Raw genomic sequence first — 15,775 nt, 5'->3', positions numbered from 1 at the left:
ATAGTTGACTAAAATATCTAGAATAAATGAGCTTGTTTAATCAAATAATTCAATTTAGGCAGCACATACAATGTAGGAAAGACACTCTTCAAATGCATCTAATTTGCTATTACTGGAGGCAGTCCACCACTCAATGACTTCATGAGCACCTTTAAATTAGCTTGGCAAATGATCAAAATAGATTTCACTTTTCTAGACATACAAGTAAAATAAAACTGAAAACAACCCAACAGGAGAAACCCGGTATGTACCTCTACAAAATAAAGCCTGGCGTGGTGCAATGAAGTGGTGCAATCTATGTCACAGTTAGGAAGGCAGGGGTCTTGCCTCATCCTGCCAGGAACAAGGCCGTACTCTGAATTAGCCAACTACTGGTAGGTTTTATAGCAGGCTGTGAAGTAACCAGACCTTACCATGGAGCAAAACTTTGCTTTCCCTTAACATCCTCCAATATCTAGACGGCTCACAGAGCAGTAGGTCACCTGAGACGACCAAGACCCCTCGCCATCCTTTGAGCATCCTACACAGTCAATATCCCTCTGAAATGGAACACGCCATCTGACCAGCACAGAGTGCATGACATCATCACCAAGTGAGTCCTGAAATCTCCAGTCCTATGAATGCCACCTAAAAACATGTGACTTCATTGCAACAACCTATGATGCAAAACCTGAGCCAAGACTACAGTCTGGGAGTGCCGTGGTTAACAGCTTGCACGCCAGCTACACCTCCTGTTGTTTTTGAGGCTGCTTTCTTCCCTCTGTCTCCCTCTTTGATTCATGAATGCAGGTCTCTGACTTGGCTTTGTTATTCTAAGCCATACATTAAAGTGGCATCAGGGGGATTTGTTTTTCTTGCTTGCCTAAACAATTTTGGAGGTAGGCCCATGTTTCTGATCTTTCATTAACAGCAGGAAAGGACCAATCCCACACTCAGCTCCACACCCCAGGGGGGTGAAAGAATGCTTCCTCAATCATATTTCCCCAGGTACCAGCCAACCCCAGTCTTCCCAGCCAGCTAACACAGCTGTTGGCAGACACAGCAAGTAACAAACTTCTGCAGCCAAATGGCCCCCACTTTGTGGTTGTCAGGGCTGCAGGGTATGATGGGAGACGCTTTAACAACATAAAACAGGCGCCTGCATCCCCTGAGCATGATAAAAAAAAACCTTAGGTTTCAGGATTCATTCAACACCGTTCAGCAGGTCCTTTTTTTTTTTTTTTTTTTTTTTTTTTTTTTGGAGTTGGGGGAGTGGTTAGTCTTAACTCTTGCAGGCAATATTACTCAGAGTGTTTCTTCCAAAAGCTTATTTGGGACAGCTTATCAGACCAACACCGGGGGAAAATCCTGTAACTATGAGGCTAATATAGTCCCTATTAAGTTACGTAAACAAATGCCCCAGCAACATGCTAAAGAACTGTCTTTACTAGTTTGCCTTTGGGGATCCAAATGTAGCTATGGGCTTTGTTTTGTCTTTTTTTTTTTTTTCAAGTGGGATATTAGTACTGTAAGAAGAGCCAGTGCAAGGTTTCTAGTAGCAAACATGGGAAACTGGTTGGACAACGCCGATCAGAAAAGGTTCCTCTGCCATCTGTCCTTGAGGCTGTGCAGTTACCACATAATAAATTTACAGACACGGCCCCAGGTAGGGGCAACACCTTTAATTCTCCAAAATCTTTAAGGGTTCATTTGACCATTTTCTGAGGATGTTCTTCTAAGTAAGCCCAGTATGAATTTGTTTTTTGAAGTAGCTGAGTTATTAAAGCAAAAGTTGAAAATCAACATCCTTTGGATAGTAAGACAACTTTGAAATGATGGCTAAAGTATCTTCCAAATGGTCATGCAGATGGGTTTTAATTCCTCTCCCACCCCTAAGCTCACAGAAGCTGAAGTGCCGAGGACAGAGTTGCTCATCTCTCTGGAGGTTTCACAAGTCAAGGCTGCCCTTGAAGTCAGAAGATCCTTCCTGACCTGACCGCACTGTGCTCCTGCTGTTCGCAGCCTCACTTACTCCACCTGAGCCCAGTGAGCACCTCATTGGTCCTCACACCCACCCAGCCTACTCGTGCCCCAAGGCCAGTGCACGGGTGCCACACCTGTGGCCTGTTATCCCCAAATCACCTTGGCTTATCTTCTCTCACTCAGGTGTCTTCTCAGAAAGACCTTCTCTGGCCATCAATGGTGAAACCACACCCCTCAGGCCCCCACAGGTCACCCTCCATCCCCTTTCCTCTGCTTCATTGTTGTTTGTAGCCCATGGTGGGTAATTCACGTTTGATTCCTGTCTGTACTTTCTTCCCCCATCCCCACACATTTAAACTCCTTAAGAATGAGAAGGGCTTCTTCAAACACCATTCACCTTTGCCCCAGTGTGTAGAACAGGGTCTAACACATACAGGCATTCAAACACCTGCTGAATGAAGGACCATGAGCTTCTTGCTTTCTGCAGCAAGATAACGTCCTTCCAGAGATGGGCCAGGGTCCCCTTCCTAATAACCCTCAGCTTCCACATGAATCATGAGTCCTGGTGCTGCTGAGAGCACAACCCCCTCTTGGCTGGTCAAAGTAGTTCTACTCCATGCCTTTGGGGAGAAGGCTCAACACACTCTGCTGTGAAAGGCCCCATTCCCCAAGCCAGATCCCTCTACCTCTATTTGGAGAAATCAAAACCTTTATAACCAACTAGCGGCTAGTGGTTCTATGACTGATGTCTTGATACAATGCACAACCCAGCCCCACTTGTCTGAATGCTCAGTGCCTGGGGGCCTGCTAGTCATCTCTCACAAGGACCAGGGACCCCCCCCCCGAGAGCCAGGCACCTGGCTGTGGGTGGTTCCTTCTGACCCACCATAGCCCTGCACCAAGCTAAGCCTTGCTCTGGTCCCACTGAGTAGCCATCAGAGCAGATTGTGAATGAGCTATCACCTCTGTGCCTAGGGCAGCCCTGGGGGCCACCTCTCTTTCACCAAACAGAGCAGCCATGCAAAACAGCACAGCTGTACAAAGGCAGCCGGCATAGGGATCGCTGAAGTTTTCCAAAAGAACGAAATGTACACAATGCACAGGCTAAAAGGGAAGGAGGCTAAGGGCCTGGGTGTGGACTGCCGTGTGGAAGGCGCCAAAACAACGCAAACGTTTAGTAGAAAAGAATGTCATCTAATTTATGCGAGAGAGCTGCTCTGGACTCTGTGGACACAGAGATGAATTCCTGTCCTCAGGGAGACTTGGCCTCCCACAGGCCAAGGCAGGGCAGCCACATGGCCCGCCAATTAATATCGTCAGAGATGGCAAGCCCAGAGTTTTCCAGCATAGCAGTTCCAATACGACACTCGCTGCCTTTGCTGATGGAAATACCAAACTCATTAATTAAACATCTACTGGCGGTCAGGCCCCTCACTGTGCTTGGCTGGTCTCATCGATCTCGCTCAATGCATAGCAGCCCCCTGCTCAAGCCCCGGAGGAAACTGACTGTCTGATTACTCAGCATTTATTGAGACGGACACAGTGCCTTTGATAAATACTATACCCTGAGGAGGCACAGAAGACAAAACAAAAAAAAAGCCAGCCAGCTCATCTACCTCCCTCCAACCACCACAACAAAAAGATTCTGAAGATTCTAAAGAATGTTTGCTTCCGCTTTTTCTTTTCCAGGACATGCCACTTCATGAGTCATCTCCTGTTGGTTTCTGAGTGTTACTGAGTTGGAATTTGCTTACATTTGGGGTAGGGAAGGGGCTTTTGCACTACTCTGCTCCTAGCGTTCCCGTCCTTGCAGCGTCCTTAATTTTTTGTTATCAATTCCAAGCTCTAATTTTCTTTAAGACCTAGGCCAGCATATTATTGCTAGGGAAGAGTAGCAACATTTCTCAAGGAGAGGAGGAGGGAGTCTGCCTCGCTGTTTTGCTCTTCCAATGAAGATTTTCATGTTATAAACTCTTATGCACTCCCTTTGATGGAGACTTGGGTTTTTAGAGTGCTGAAGTCCCCAGGTTGTAGCATTTAGCAGGAAGCAGGGCAGTGGGGCTGGGCTAGTCAAGTGCTATCTGTTGAGGCAGAGATAGGTGAGACCTGATTTTGTGGATCTGCTGGATAAACAGACTTTGCAGGTGTCTGATCTGACTGGGACACACATGCAGGGAAAGTTTTTTCTCCCAGGGTCACTATTCTCAGGAGTCTCCAGTTCTATGCTTGATCCTTTCTGACTTTGGACCTCACCTTCTGGTTTTTATTCATGTAGAAAGGTTACCATCCCATTCATCTGCTCCCAAGGGTAGACAAACCACAAGTGTGGAATTCCATGATTTGTAGGTTACGTAGCCACATTTAACAGCAGTTTCCAAGCACCACATGCTTTCTCCTAAAGAATGAATCCACTTCGTGCCTTGTGGTGGGCATGCTGGCAGGTGACTTATCTGGGCAGAGGGTCTTGTGGCACCTCAAAGCAACACATCAGGAGGGTGGCCTTTTATGGGAAGCTCGCATCTTACTTTCTTCTTCCCTTAATCCCCACACCTGGATCCCACCTCTGGCTCCTGGGGTCTGGGTGAAGGCAGGAGCTGATGGTGCTGAGGCCGGAGATGGGAAGAAGATCTACGCAAGCCCAGCAAGGGCCGGCACTGTAGGCTCTAACCCCCATGGGTGTCTGTGTATTCCTCAGCTGCATGTGAGGGCTCAGGCCAGGAAAAGGCAACGGGAAATAGAAGAGAGAAGGACTCTCACATAGGGCCAAGGGCCTCTGCTCCTTCCAGAAGCCAAACACAATCTCATAGCGGCGGCCAGGTGCAAGTCCAGAAGAGGCCTTGGAGATGATCTGAACCAACTTTTATAAATATACACACAGGTGAAGGAACTGAGGCCAGGGAGGCTTTCTGCACATGCTTGGGAATGGCAGAGAGGGGATGGAAGTCTGGAGACTCCAAGGTCTACCCCAGGGCCCTTCCTGCAGCAGCATCCAGCCTGCTCCAATTTTGAAGTTGTTACTCTAACACCCTGAACACTGGGTCTCTCCCTCTTAGATTCCCACCCACTGCGACTCCGCATTGATGGACAGACACTGAACAAGTGGGCAATATGTTATTTTCCCTGTGGCTTGTAGAGATGGGGCGGGGGATGGTGGTGGGAGGCGGAACAGCAATGACCCAAGTCTGTGGAGGGCTCTCCAGGGGCCCTTGGGACTTCCCTGGCTGGAACAGTTATCTTGGCAGTGGAGCAGGGAATTTCTGTGCCCTGATGTTCAGGGTTGGGGCAAAGCTCAGGAAGTTCTATTTCATGGCGTAAGAAATAAGCCCACCAGGGTGGGTGTGACAGGCTGAGACTTTCAATATTCAAAGGGGAAGCATCTCTGCCAAAGCACAATGCTACGTCATGGGCAGGGGTGCCCAGAGGCTGCCCTCCCCAGCAGGCAACATCAAGATCAGCCCCAGCCTCTGTCACAGCTTTCTTGCCAACGAGGATGCAGGCCACCGAGCCAGCCCTGGGCCTAACTCTAGAGCATAAAAACAATGCTCACAGGCAGACACCATGTGTCCCTCCCAGGGGATGCCACAGTGTCCAGCTAACAGCAGAAGCACAGTCATGCTTGTGTGGGTTTCCCCAAAGCATGCCACTTTCTGTCTAGACACAGATGAATGGTCAGTCTGTGGACACGAGCCCAAGATCATGGCAATTTTACCACTTGAAGCAGCAGTGGTCTCTGAGGGGTGGCTCTGTGTGCCCACCCACTGCTTGCCAGCACCGGCCCCTCTGGCCTGAGCATACCTTCCTCAGCTCGTCCTTCTCCCTACTGTGTGCATCCTCCAAGATCTTACGCTCCGAGTGGGCCCTCTGCAGCTCCGTGCGCAGGCTCTCCACCTCCTCCTGCAGACTCAGGCTGGGGTCCTCACCCAGGCTCTGCTGGTAGTGCGCCAGCTCCTTCTTCAGCCTCTCTACCTCCATGGTGTATGTGGAGGTAGTCACGGACAACTGCTCCGACAGTGTCTTGAACTCTTTGTTCTGTGGAGAACATCAGCAAACAAGGAGAAGGGAGAGGAAGGGGTTGGGGGGAGAAGAGGTTATTTTACCAGGAAAAAAGCATGAAGGCAATCAAAAAAGGAACTTCCAAGGTGAGATTAAGTCTCACAATCATTGCATGCTCAAGTGCTTGCCTGGCATCCCCCTAACAAAACACTATTGTGAACTTACAGAAACAGGAGAAAACAAAGAACAGCAACACTGGCATTCAAAGAGTTCGAGAAGCTTTCCTGAGCATGTGCAGAGCTGGAAGCTGCCTGGTAGTGGGTGGCTCTATGTCGGGCTGGGTGGATCCTACACCTTATTTTTAAGTTGCAGAAACAAAGAAGCTGGCTCCCTGGGTTTGCAGCCTTCACTTTTTAGGTTTCCCTGCTCTTTCACACTGAGCCCTCCTGCCTGTGGACTTGCGAGCACAAAGAGCTGCAACCTAATCGCTGGCTCTGAGACAAAGGCCCCCTTCAGCATCCCCTCTTCCAAGAAGGCCCTCCATGGGGCCTTGGGATCTCTTTCACCACCTGTCAGCCATGGCTTGCCCCATAAGACTCTAAGACTCAGGGAACTGATGCCCTGACCCACCCTGCCCAGACCATGCTTCTACGGATGGGGTACCCAATCCCAGCCCACTCAGGCAACACACAGTTGTGAAGCATCCCCCATGGGCCCAGAGCCCTAAGAAGCTAGTGCTGGTATCAAGTGCTACTATAAATTATGGGCAGAAATCAGCACCGCAAGAGTTGAGAGCATCAGCTAAGAGTGGTCAGTGGGGAAAGTGGAGAGGAAGAAACAGGGCTCTCCAAATCATCAAGCAGGCAACAATGGTCATTGATTATTCTTCATTGCTCTGGTCTGCAGGAGCACCAGGCAGAAAAGAGCTAGCGGCCAAATCACTGATAAGCTGGAGCATCCAGGAATCAATGATTAATTCACATAAGAAATTAAACTTCACAGAAAACAGTGAGGAGCAGCAAAAGAAAAGCCCTTGGACCCTGTAAAATGCCACACATGCTGTAGGGCCTTGTGGTTGTGACCAGTACGGCAATGCACAAGCCAGCAGTCCATTTCCTGCACCAACACAACAGAATGACACATGCTACCCGCTCCCCAACACTCTGCAGGAACCTCCCAGTTACAACCTGACACACCTTCAAGCCTGGTCTGCCGGTCAGCCATGTTCTAAGGCATCACAAAGAAGAAATCCAATCAAGCAGATTCTATTTGAAAACCCCAATTCATGTCTGTATTATCCACTCCAGTCTGGGTCTCCACTGGAGGCTGAGGGTCTCTGCACAGGGGAGTGGGGCAGAGGGAGGGAACACATGCTGGGGTAGCCACCCTCTGACTTCATCTCTGCTCTGGGCTAGACATGAGGTTTGGCCCAGCTGCTCTCTCTAGATGGCATAGCCTGGGTCAGATCACTAGGAGTGGGAGGGTAACTAGGTGGGGGTCTCTAGGTAGAGCTTGTTGGGGTATGAAGAGAGGCACAAATGGTAACAGGAGGCACATCGTGTCCTGCTATTGACAAAGATGGTACCTCAGAACCCTAATGCAAAGTATGATGTATCCAGAAGGCCCAGCTGCATTGATCTTGACATCACCTGAGACCTGGCTCAGGGATGTCAGGGAGTTGAGTGGCTGGAGCTGGACAGACCTGTGCTCAGACCCCAGCTCTATCGTTGATCAGCTGTGTACATCTGACCTAGTCATCCAACCTTTCTGTGCCCCAGTATCCTCATGTATAAAGCAGGAATATAACAGTAACTCCTGCTCAGAAGGTGGTTATCAAGATTAGGGAGATAAAGTACTTTGCTAGGGGCTCAGTAAACATCAGCTATCTTCCTTGTTCAGGTTCTCTATGGAGAACCCTGGAGAGATGCCTGAGTCTCTGGCTCTCTGGGGTGTGGATGGGGAGCTCCTATGTCTTGTCGTGGGCATCCAGATATGGTCACTGGGGACTTGTGGAGGCAGTGCGTTTTCTGTTCTGGACATTTGACTTCAGAAGGGCAGGCCCCAGAAGGCTTGTCCTTGCACCTGTAGGTGTCACGGCCGTGCAGCTAAGCCTGGAAGAGGGCAGGGCATGGGATGCCCACCCCCTTGGAGACCCCAGAAGCCTTCCCTGTCATGTTACTGCCCCAAAGACTTTCCAGTGGAACAAGATATGGAGGTAGAAGGCAGTGATACTGACGATCCTGACCTTGTGTGGGTCTAGGCTAATGAATGTATCTGTGTCTTAGTTATTAGCAAAAAAGGTAAAGAAAAAAATTTAACTTTATTTTTAATTTTTCTAGGTACATAGGTGTGTATATTTATGGGGTACATACGATGTTTTGATAGATATGCAATGTGAAATAAGCACATCATGAAGAATGGGATACCCCAGAAATAAATTTTAAAAATAGAAAAAAGCTTACAGAATAAGGATGTCAAGAAATAAAATATTTTTGTACGGTTGTACATGTTTGTGTTTTAAGCTAAGCATATCACAAAAGAGCCAAAAGTTAAAGGTGTTATTTATAAAGTAAAAACATTACAATACTCCAAGGTTAGTTACTGAAGAAAAACAATTTTCTAGTAAGCTTACTGTAGCCTAAGTGTACGGTTTATAAACTCTACAGGAGTGGACAGTTTATAAAGTCTACAGGAGTGGAAAGCAATGCCCTGGGCCTTCACATTCACTCACCCCACACAGCTTCCAGGCCTGCAAGTCCCATTCATGGTAAGTGCCCTATATAAGTGTGCCATCTTTTACATCATATTTTTATTATCTCTTCTCTATGTTTAGATATGTTTAGATACACAAACACCTACCATTGTGTTACACCTGCCTATGGTATTCAGTACCGTAACATGCTGTACAGGTTTGTAGCCTAGGAGCAATAGGCCATACCACATAGCCTAGGTGTGTAGTAGGCTACACCATCTAGGTTTGTGTAAGTGAAATCTATGATGTTCACACAACTACAAACTCTCCTAATGATGTATTTCTCATAAGATACACCTGCCATTAGCAGATGCATGACTATATATTATATATATACATATATATATATATATGCATGATTACATATAACAAATTTAACATATTTACAAAGTGACTACTAAGTATATGGAATCAAATTGATTTAAAAAGCTACTGACTCCATATATTTACATCATATTTTTCACATAAAATATATTTAAGGATAACCTTATATTCATAAGTGTCTAAGGAACTTTACTCTCATTATAAATAAATTGTAAGTTAGACTGGCCAACTCTAAATGTGTGCTTGACTAAAGTCAGGCTGGCAGAGAGCTGAGTTCATGGACTACATCGTTTTGCTGAATGATGTCATACCACAGCCTATCCCAGGGACACTGTAAGAAATGGTCTCAAGAACCAGCACTATATATATCACTGCAGGATATGGTGAAGGATGTGGTTTGTCACGTCACAGATTATGAAAGCCCACAGGAACAACATGTCAGCACCATGGACAGCTCCAAATCCTCTTGAACTGCATGGTTCTTTTCTGTTAAGAACTCTCAAGCCACTCAGTTTCCTTCCTGTTACTGTTTGCGTGGAAATTTGGTGCCAAATTTGCATCTTTTCCTTCCAGTTGGGTGTACAAGGCCTTAGGATATGAATTTTGGGTGCTAACCTTACCCTGATTTTATCTTCATTTCCTCCCTTACTGACTTCTTGGCAGTGAGGATACTTTTTTAGAAAAAAGCTTCCCAGGGTATTCTAGAGTACAGTCTGGGGATAGGAACCTTACTCTTGCCAGATCATGGTATCAGTGAAGTTTTGAGCTAGATGTTACCTTAGAGATCTCAGGCGAATCCCCTTGGAAGAACTACAGGAAATCATTTCCAAGCTATCAGCTCTGGTGGTGAATATAACCGAGACAGAATCCAGGCGTCTGTCCAGTGGGGACTCTGTCTACTCCTTGTGCTGTTCTGACAAATATCTTGGGACACCTTCACCTGTGGTGTCCTTGGTGTTCGCAGATCCTCCCCTTCTGGCTTAAAAACCCTGTGTGCCCAGAGGACCACTGCCTAAATTGTCTCCAAGAACTACAGGAAAAAAAAAAAAATTCACTTGCAAACAGCTGGCCCTATCTGCTAAGAGACTGCAAAGAAACAAGCCCCTATATAGAGCTCTAATGGAGATTATGTCGATGCTTCCTCTTGTAACAGAGTGTCAAGCATGTTATTTGACACTGGGTCACACTCCCCACTTTAAATGCCAGCCAGTCCCAAGGACAATGCTATCTGTACGGGCATGAACCCAAACTAAGGCTAAGAGTCTCCCTTGGACTGAGGAGTTCTCCTGACATGTTCCAAGAGTCTCCCAATAGCTAGAGATCTTATAGTTTGTTCAGAGGGGGCAGAATATACCTGAAACCAGCTTGCGAAGTTTCAATCCCAGCCATGCTACTTACTAGCTGTGTGACCTCAGTCAGGCTACTTAACCTCTGTGTGCCTCAGTTTATTCATCCTTAAAATGGGGATATTAATATGTATCTCCTAGGGTTCTGATGGGGATTAAATGAGTTAATATGTGAGAAGAGCACAGGGTGCCTAGTCAGGTAGCGCAGGCAAGGGCACAAGAAAGCAAGAGCTTATCCACCCCTCCCGCCTTTTCTGATCACCCTCTACACACAGGGCATCCTGCCCAGGGTAGCTAACACCTGCCACCACTCACAGATGTTTGTCAAGCAGGAAGCTTAAGCAAAAAGCTTTTTTTTTTTTTTTTTTTTTTTTTTTAAATAGACCATTTAAATCTGCTTTTCTTTGATTTTTCAAGCACGTGGATTGTAAAATGCTACATTTATTTTTATCCTCTCAAGTTAACTTTAGAAATCAGCAATGCCGATGCAGAGCCCTATGGCTGGAAAGCAAGGGCTGGGGGAGCCAGCATGTACACAGGGCTCCCAGCAGGATGCAGCGGTCAATGCCTACTCATCCCTGAGACTGCACTCTGGCTGGAAGGTTAACTTACAACATTTGACTAAGCAAGTCTTTTCTTCTTGTCAACAGCCACAATAGCCACCACCACCTTGGCATGTTTTGTGCTTGTGTTTTTCAAAGGGCCAGTGCCAGACAGCAGACCTTTTTCTTTGCATTCCTATCCCTCTGAGTGGATGGGCCCTCCTCCCTGACCTGGCATATCACAGCAGGCCAACCAGGGGCAGGCATCAAGGTCCCCACCCTGTGCCTGGGCTCTCTGCCTTGCTTCCCCAGTAAGGAGCCAAGCCAAACAAGGCACCCTGTAGAACTCACACAGAGAAACACCCAGTGACAGTCTCTCCTCAGAAAGACTTGTCTTTTGCAAGAACCGGGAAACAGAGGCATTCTATTGCTATCTCTGCACCGCTTACGGGCTCCTGTTCCGGGCAGATGGCTTAGGTGTAAAATGCTTTTTCCTGCCCTCCTGGGTCACGAGAAGCTTTAAAAAATGCCCAGTATAGAATAGATACATTAAAACCCAATGACTTCCAAGACCATACCTGGTGGTTCCAACTCTAAAATTCTCTGTTTCTCCATGCCACACACACTCTTCATGTCCTTTCCTTCCCTAGGAGGCACCCTCCAGGGCACCTCAGAAGCCTGGTTCTGTGGTCACTTCTACACCCTGCACGCACAAAGTAACAGTGGGCCTCCATTCAACTCTGGGAGCCAAACGCAGCAGTGGGCATGCACGGGAAAGGACTGAAACCCTTCAGTAATGTCTGGGGTTAAAAAGCCAGCACTGCCCTCATTATGGCTGTGGGATCAGAGCTGAGGCAGGATCCTGGTCCCAGCACTTTCTATTTCTGCGACTTTGACAAGGGACTTGATGTTCCTGGCCTACCATTTCCTCATATACAAAACGATCTCACAAAATTGTATGAAGATCAAATAAGAGTGAACACAAAACACATATTGCAGAGTTTGGCACATGGCAGGTGCTTGGAAAATCTTTAGGAGGATCAGTGCTGTTCACCCTGTTGGCATAAGATTTCCTCCCTTATGATACAGCATGTGACGTATGTCACAGCCATCCTCTGTCCAGCAAGACCAGCAAAGCACCTGAAACAGCCAGGCATCCAATACAGGTCTTCTGAAGGGAAGGAGGACTAGCCATGTGGGCTACCAAAAAGTGTGAGCCTCATCTATTCCATCAGACAGAGCTAAGTGTCCTGTGCTTGTCTCTAATCTTTTGTACTACCTTGTGCAGTACCCAACCCCCCGCAGGGATTTAATCAATGGCTTGTTACTCCTGTGACTGGCTGACATGGGAAGGTGGCCAGGGTAGAAAGAGGACAAAGCTTAAAAATAAGAGTGCTAACCATTTTTCAAGTTTCTCCTACTGCATACCAGGCCCTGCATATGCATTAGGCCATTTATTCTTCTTTCAGCCCTGTCAGCCCCATTTTATGGATAAGAAAAGAGGCTTGGAATAGTCACATCAGTCACTCAACTTTTAAGCGAATAACTGAATTCTGATTTCCCAATCAAACGCTCTTTCCAAAAGAGGCAGGCAGACAGACAGGTAGATAGAGAGGCAGAAGGGCAAAGTGATGCAGAGCATGGGCTCTGGAGCCAGACAGCTGGGGTTCAAACCTCGGCCCTGCCACTGCCACCTGGGTGACTTTAGGATGCCGTGCCCTTCCAGTGTCCTCAATTGTACAAAAAGGGGGATGGTAATACTTGCCGTAGGAGGGCCGCTGTATTAGACAAGCTACTCCAGACAAAGCACCAGCCTCATGCCCCGCACAGCAAGCCCTCCATGCACATCAGCTGCTGCTGCATTATCCTATGCCACCCCTGCAAGGGCAAAACACCAGCACCTTGGGCTAGTGTGTCAGTTTCCTATTGCTGCTACAACAACTTACCACCAAGTTATGACTCAAGATAGCATAAATCGTTATCTACAGCTCTGGAGGTCAGGAGTCTGAAGGGGTCGGCAGGGCTGCATTCTTTCTGGATGCTATAGAGGACAGTCCACGTCTTTGTCTTCTCTGGCTTCTCAAGGTTGCCTGCACCTCTCCCACCTCTGATTCTGTCATCACTTCTCCTCTGAACCTGACCCTCCAGCCTCCCTCTTACAAGGACCCCTGTGATTATATCAAGCCCATCTGGCTCATCTGGGATACTCTTCCCATCCTACAGTTCTTAATTGCATCTGCAAATTTTGTCACATAAGGTAACACACTCACAGACCCTAGGGCTGAGGGTATCTTTAGGGGCCACTGATCTGCCTGCCACAGTTAGTATCTGCTGTGGTCTGAGGACATCTGTACTCCCTTGGGTCTTCGGCATGTGCCATTCCCCAAGGAAGCCACGGGCTCTCTCAAACATGTTCCAGTACCCCAGCCCCTGACACCCGCGTAGCGAGCTGCGGACACTGACCTGCTCGTCGATCTTCCGCTGCAGCTGGACCACCTTGTTCTCCATGCCCACGTTGAGACGTTTCAGATGCTCTGCTGAGCGGGCCTCGATCCTGAGGGCCTTCAGCTCCCGCCTGGCCTTGAGCATCCGGAAGGCACATTGGATGACAATGGCTGCATCCCGCAGCCGCTGGAAGTGCCTGCGTGCCATCCAGCCCCGCACGTGCTTCTGGATGGTGGTGGCCTTGTGCTCCATGAGGACCTGGTGGGAGACAAGGACACACACCTTGTGGGTTTGCACTGCAGGACAGGAGTGAAGGAAGCATACATCGCTGCCTGTGGAGGGGAGAGCCCAGGGCAGCCCTGGTTCTAGGAGTTGCACAGAGAATGTGCCCCCTAAGATCTAAGGCTTTGGTGGTTGCTTTATAACACATTTTAGCAAGGTTCTGCAGCCCACGTATCCACAGGGAATCAGCTGTCAAACTCGTTTCAGCTTTGTTTTACGGGTTAGGAAATCAGTCTGAAAACCTCAAAGGTGTAGGGGGTCTAATGATCATCCACTTGCTCTCTCCCCATTTAACAGGTGGAGGTCCCCTCCTTGGCACTGAGTTGGAAGTGAGATGCTTCAGTGAGTGTCCACAGCAGGCTAATGACTTATAATTACAAACTTGGTGTGTAACTCACTGGGTTTTGTTTTTTTTTTTTCCTACCAAGTTGAAAAACCACTCAGGAAATGAAAGCATCATCAGTGTGCTCGCCCTAATACCTGGCAAAATAAATGTGTGGAATAAATGAGTAAACAAGCAAACAGGCTGAGTGACAAACAGTGCCATAGCCATGAGTGACAGAGCTGGGAGCCACATCAGTGCTCACTCTTTGCACGTGCTGGCCCTGCTGAGTGCCTCCCAAACATCACCTGCCCCTTCCACGGGAGCAGCACACCGACGCCACCCATCACCCAAGAACATTCACAGAACCTTCTCCCGCTGGCCTGGGATTCTCCACATATTATTACACCAGGGTGTGCTGCACTCTGACCACATTTTTATTATCAATTTAGTGTTTCACTTTTATTATTTAGAAAATCACACCTTCTGTGATCATAGAAGAGATAGCTGTTCATTTAATGAAAAAGAAAACCATTTTAGACATTTCCTTCCAATTCAAGTCAGCTCTGTGCTTCAGATGTGTTGGTTCTACCTGGTTGAACAGATGTGTCCCGATGTGGGGCTTCCGAACCCAAGGGTTTTGGCTTCACTGGAACAACACAAAGTGCAAGAGCCTGGCAGGGAAGGGTCAGGGTCTCCCTCCTGACCTCACCGTGTTAGGCTTCAAGCTCCTGCTCCATTAAATGGAGGGGTTAGACCTGATGATGCCCAATACCACCGCCTGCTCTCAGGTGTGAATGAGCCCTAGGTGGGTCACCTGGCCCTGCTGTTGGCTGGCCTGGGCAGGTGACCTGGCTTCTCTGAGCAACTCAGGTATCAGAAGGGGTATGAAAACTGCCGTGGTTGGATGCTGGGCCCCTTCAAACCTCATGTTGAAATCTGATTCCCTATGTTAGAGGTGGAGTCTAACAGGAGATGTTTGAGTCATAGGGGCAGATCCCTCATGAACAAATAAATGCCCTTCTTCAAGGGTGATTTCTCACTGTTAGTTCTCATTACAGCTGCTTGTTAAAAGGGCCATTCTTGTGCTTCCTCTCTCACCATGCGATCTCTGCACACACTGGCTTCTGCCTCCCACCATGAGTGGAAGCAGCCTGAGGCCCTCACCAGAAGCAGATGTTCAATTGTGAACTTTCCGGCCACCAGAATTGTGAGCCAAATAAACCTCTTTTCTTCACAAATCAACCAGCCTCAGATATTGTTATAGCAACACTCAATGGACTAAGACAACAGTATGCACACCCTTTCTACCTTGTGGGACTTCAGAAAGGATTGGTGAGAGCAGAGATGTGAAAGCATTTAGAAAAAAGTTGGGAGCGCTTGACAGAGGTTCATGTTGGCAGTAACTCACCTGTTGCTGCTTTAGTTCTAAATCTGCAGCCGAGAGGCCCTTAGGGTAGCTACTCACCTGGCGGTAGGTTCTCCGCACAAACATGGCCCGGGTGAAGGCCTGGATAACAATGGCAGCCCTGCGGACCCTCTGGTAGGCCTGGCGGGCCCTCTGCATGCGGTAATGTTTCTGGAGCACCACGGCTGCTCTGGTCCTCCGCAGATGCTCAGCCAGCCTGGGGAGCAAGAGGAAACGGGCAGTGTCAGGGAGAAAGTATTGACCACCCTGATGCAAAGGACGCTGAGACATCTGGAAATGCAAACCCCTACCTGGACACACCCAGGGGAAGCCAACTCTCTTCACCCCTAACAAATGTAGCAATGCCTTAGGCATTTGATGCTGAGGCTAGAAAAGCAG

At 48.0% G+C, this 15,775-nt stretch overlaps 1 protein-coding gene across 4 annotated transcripts in view; it reads right to left on the bottom strand.

Annotated features, from left to right (window-relative positions):
* The window catches only part of LOC105489400 (myosin VB), a 389,540-nt gene that overhangs the window by 68,036 nt on the left and 305,729 nt on the right, over nt 1-15,775 (bottom strand). For all 4 annotated transcript variants that reach the window (XM_011754158.3, XM_011754162.3, XM_011754161.3 and 1 more), the window contains 3 exons: nt 15,437-15,593; nt 13,383-13,622; nt 5,758-5,991 (listed from right to left, as the gene is read on the bottom strand). In XM_011754158.3, the coding sequence (XP_011752460.2) occupies nt 5,758-5,991; nt 13,383-13,622; nt 15,437-15,593 (631 nt within the window). The remainder of the gene's footprint in view (nt 1-5,757; nt 5,992-13,382; nt 13,623-15,436; nt 15,594-15,775) is intronic.

This window comes from Macaca nemestrina, chromosome 19, assembly GCF_043159975.1.
Source record: "Macaca nemestrina isolate mMacNem1 chromosome 19, mMacNem.hap1, whole genome shotgun sequence".
In the NCBI taxonomy this organism is placed as follows: domain Eukaryota; kingdom Metazoa; phylum Chordata; class Mammalia; order Primates; family Cercopithecidae; genus Macaca; species Macaca nemestrina.
The sequence above is the reverse complement of the archived record's forward strand: the minus strand, read 5'-3'. Positions and strand labels throughout refer to the sequence as shown.